The following is a 2664-nucleotide window of genomic DNA, read 5'->3' as shown; positions in this document are numbered from 1 at the left end:
GTTGTGTCATTGAGGAATGGGAGACAATTAGAAGAAGTCCAGTTGAAAAAAAGAAAATAGGTGACATTTAATGAGAGGCCAGCCACTATAGAATCAAAATCAAAAAAATCAAAGGAGTCAGAGAAGCCAGCTGAAGAGGTGGTGGCTGAGCAACCCCCACCATTGGTTGCAAGGCCACCACCTCCATTTCCTTAAAGATTGCATAAAGTGAAGGATAATGTCGCGTATAAAACGTTTCTTGATATTTTGAAGCATGTGCAAATTAATATTCCATTGGTAGACATCTTGCAAGAAGTACCCAAATATGCAAAATACATCAAGGACATAGTGGAAAATAAAAGGAGGCTGACCGAGTTCGAAACTATGGCAATCACTGAAGAATGCAGCTCTAGAATCCAAAGCAAGCTACCTCAGAAATTGAAGGATCCAAGTAGTTTCACGATCCAAATATCGATGGTTAAGCATGCAGTGGGGCGAGCTTTATGTGATCTTGGAGCGAGAATCAATTTGATGCCGCTATCTATGTTCAAACAGTTTGGGTTGGGTGAGCCACGCCCAACAACGGTAATACTACAGTTGGCTGACAACTCTCTTGCTCATCCTGAAGGAGTGATTAAAGATGTGTTAGTTCAAGTGGGTTCTTTCATATTCCCTGCTGATTTCATTATCTTGGACTATGAGCCTGATCAAGAAGTCCTATTTATTTTGGGGCGTCCATTCTTAGCCATGGGCCGAGCTATTATTGATGTAAGCGAAGGAAAGATGACAATGAGAGTAGGTGATCGAGTGGAGGTATTCAATGTATATAAAGCACTCAGATTGCCAGCCCACTATGAAGAGCTATCCATAATTTCTATGGTTGAAAGTGATGCTACATCCTTAGTGCCTTATATGAGCCTTATAGATCCCCTTGAACAAACTTTGATTGGGGATGAAGAAGACAGTGAAGATGAAATAATGGGAGAAGTTGAGCAATTACTTGATATGTCCTGCAGTTATGTCCATGGGTTCAGAAAATTTGAGGAGTTGGATAGGTGATCGGTGCCAACCCTATACCACTACAACGTGGCTAGAGCGGTCGAAGATGCTTTTACCCGAGATGGTCGGGATCGAATCTACAGGGAGCTAGAATTGGAAATTGGATTTCTATCTAAACTAGTAGTGCGTAGTGCTCTTAATTGCACTTCCAATCATCTTTGGATGTTTGCTACTTCTAGTTTTTAAACTAATAATATGCTAAATTAAACTAAGAGTGAATGCTTGTAAGGTTTTCTAAATAGTTAAAGAGGCACTAGGGAAGTAACTTTCTCCTAGGTGAATACTTGATGGGATCTAGAGCCTAAGGCAAAGATGTTATGTTGGGAATTGCGATATAGATAATGCACAAAAATACTCACTCTATACCTCTCGGTAGCTTGAGTGACTTTGCCTTAATTGACTTTCTCAAGACCAATTGGGTGTCCAAATTGTGCAAACAATATAGGCTCAGGTCGGGTATTACTATCTTTAGGTTTAACCCTTTAATTATGGCTATCAATTTCTTAATTACACCACAATTCCTTGTTAGACTGATTTTCCTAGACTCAACTATTTCTCAAGAAGAGCCCAAGTCAACAACAACAACAACAACAACATCCCAGTATAATCCCACCAGTGGGGTCTGGGGAGGGTAGTATGTACGCAGACCTTACCCCTACCCTGAAGGGCTGAAAGGCTGTTTCCAGGAGACCCTCGGCTCAAGAGAGCAACAAAGAAAGAAGAGGCCAAGTCAAATAGGCACAAATTAGTGTTTGCAACCACTAATTCAACATGGAAAACACAAATCAGACCAAATATCAACTACCCATAAACATCTAAGCCTTAAAACAAAAGACCCATCAAATACCCCCCTAGGTAGAGCCACAACCCTAGATAATGAGTCTAGCTACTCATAGTAATGGAAGAAAATAGAAAAATAGATGAAGAATAACCCATACATTATGATTACAAACTAAGATATTGAAGATTCAGTGTTAATCTAGCTACAAATTACTTAAAATGGAATAAAACAGCCGTTCACATGCTCTGAGATCTAACAGATTACAAAAGATGCCCTAAAAATGTGAAAAGAAAGCATTTACACTAGGCCGAATTTTCTGGACAAAAATACCCTTGACGGAGGTACTGCGGTCCGCAAGAAATGGATTGCAGCTGCAGTGGGGCTTTTTAGCTTCACTTGCTCAATCTCTGAACTTGGCCACCGGGCCGTATAAAATGCATCGCGGCCGCAGTGGCTTCACTGCGGTCCGCATAAAATCCTCTGCGGACCACGCTGGCTCCAATTGTCCAGACTCCCAGGTCTCTGAATCCCCCTCTCCGCGGACCGCATAAAATGGTTTGTAGCCGCAAAGAGGCTACTTCGTCCGCGAGAAATCCTCCGCGGACCGCACTACTTGAAGCCCCCAAAAGTGCACCTCTCTGAACTTTTCCACCGCAGACCACACTAAATGGTCTGTGACTGCGGTGGGTCTTTTGCGGCTGCAGTGGATTTTATGCTACAGCACTGCCTTGAATGGTTCTTGGTACTTGTGCATGTTTCACCCCTTTTTGAGTTGGTTTTGACTACTTGTCACTTTTTTTTATCAAACCCTGCAAACAAGTACAACATGTAAGCCTTTGGGACTA

The 2664-nt window shown here is 42.0% G+C and overlaps 1 protein-coding gene across 1 annotated transcript; it reads left to right on the top strand.

The window, feature by feature from the left end:
* Nucleotides 1–363: 363 nt before the first annotated feature.
* Nucleotides 364–1038, top strand: LOC138879974 (uncharacterized). Its single transcript, XM_070159623.1, has one exon. It carries the CDS (start codon nt 364–366, stop codon nt 1036–1038), a length of 675 nt encoding a protein of 224 aa, XP_070015724.1.
* The last annotated feature ends 1626 nt before the right edge of the window (nt 1039–2664 follow it).

This window comes from Nicotiana sylvestris, chromosome 10 (genome assembly GCF_000393655.2).
Source record: "Nicotiana sylvestris chromosome 10, ASM39365v2, whole genome shotgun sequence".
In the NCBI taxonomy this organism is placed as follows: domain Eukaryota; kingdom Viridiplantae; phylum Streptophyta; class Magnoliopsida; order Solanales; family Solanaceae; genus Nicotiana; species Nicotiana sylvestris.
The sequence above is the reverse complement of the archived record's forward strand: the minus strand, read 5'-3'. Positions and strand labels throughout refer to the sequence as shown.

Bases quoted from the DNA above. Each gene is read 5' to 3' on its own strand.
- LOC138879974 (XM_070159623.1), top strand. From the start codon at position 364: ATGGCAATCACTGAAGAATGCAGCTCTAGAATCCAAAGCAAGCTACCT.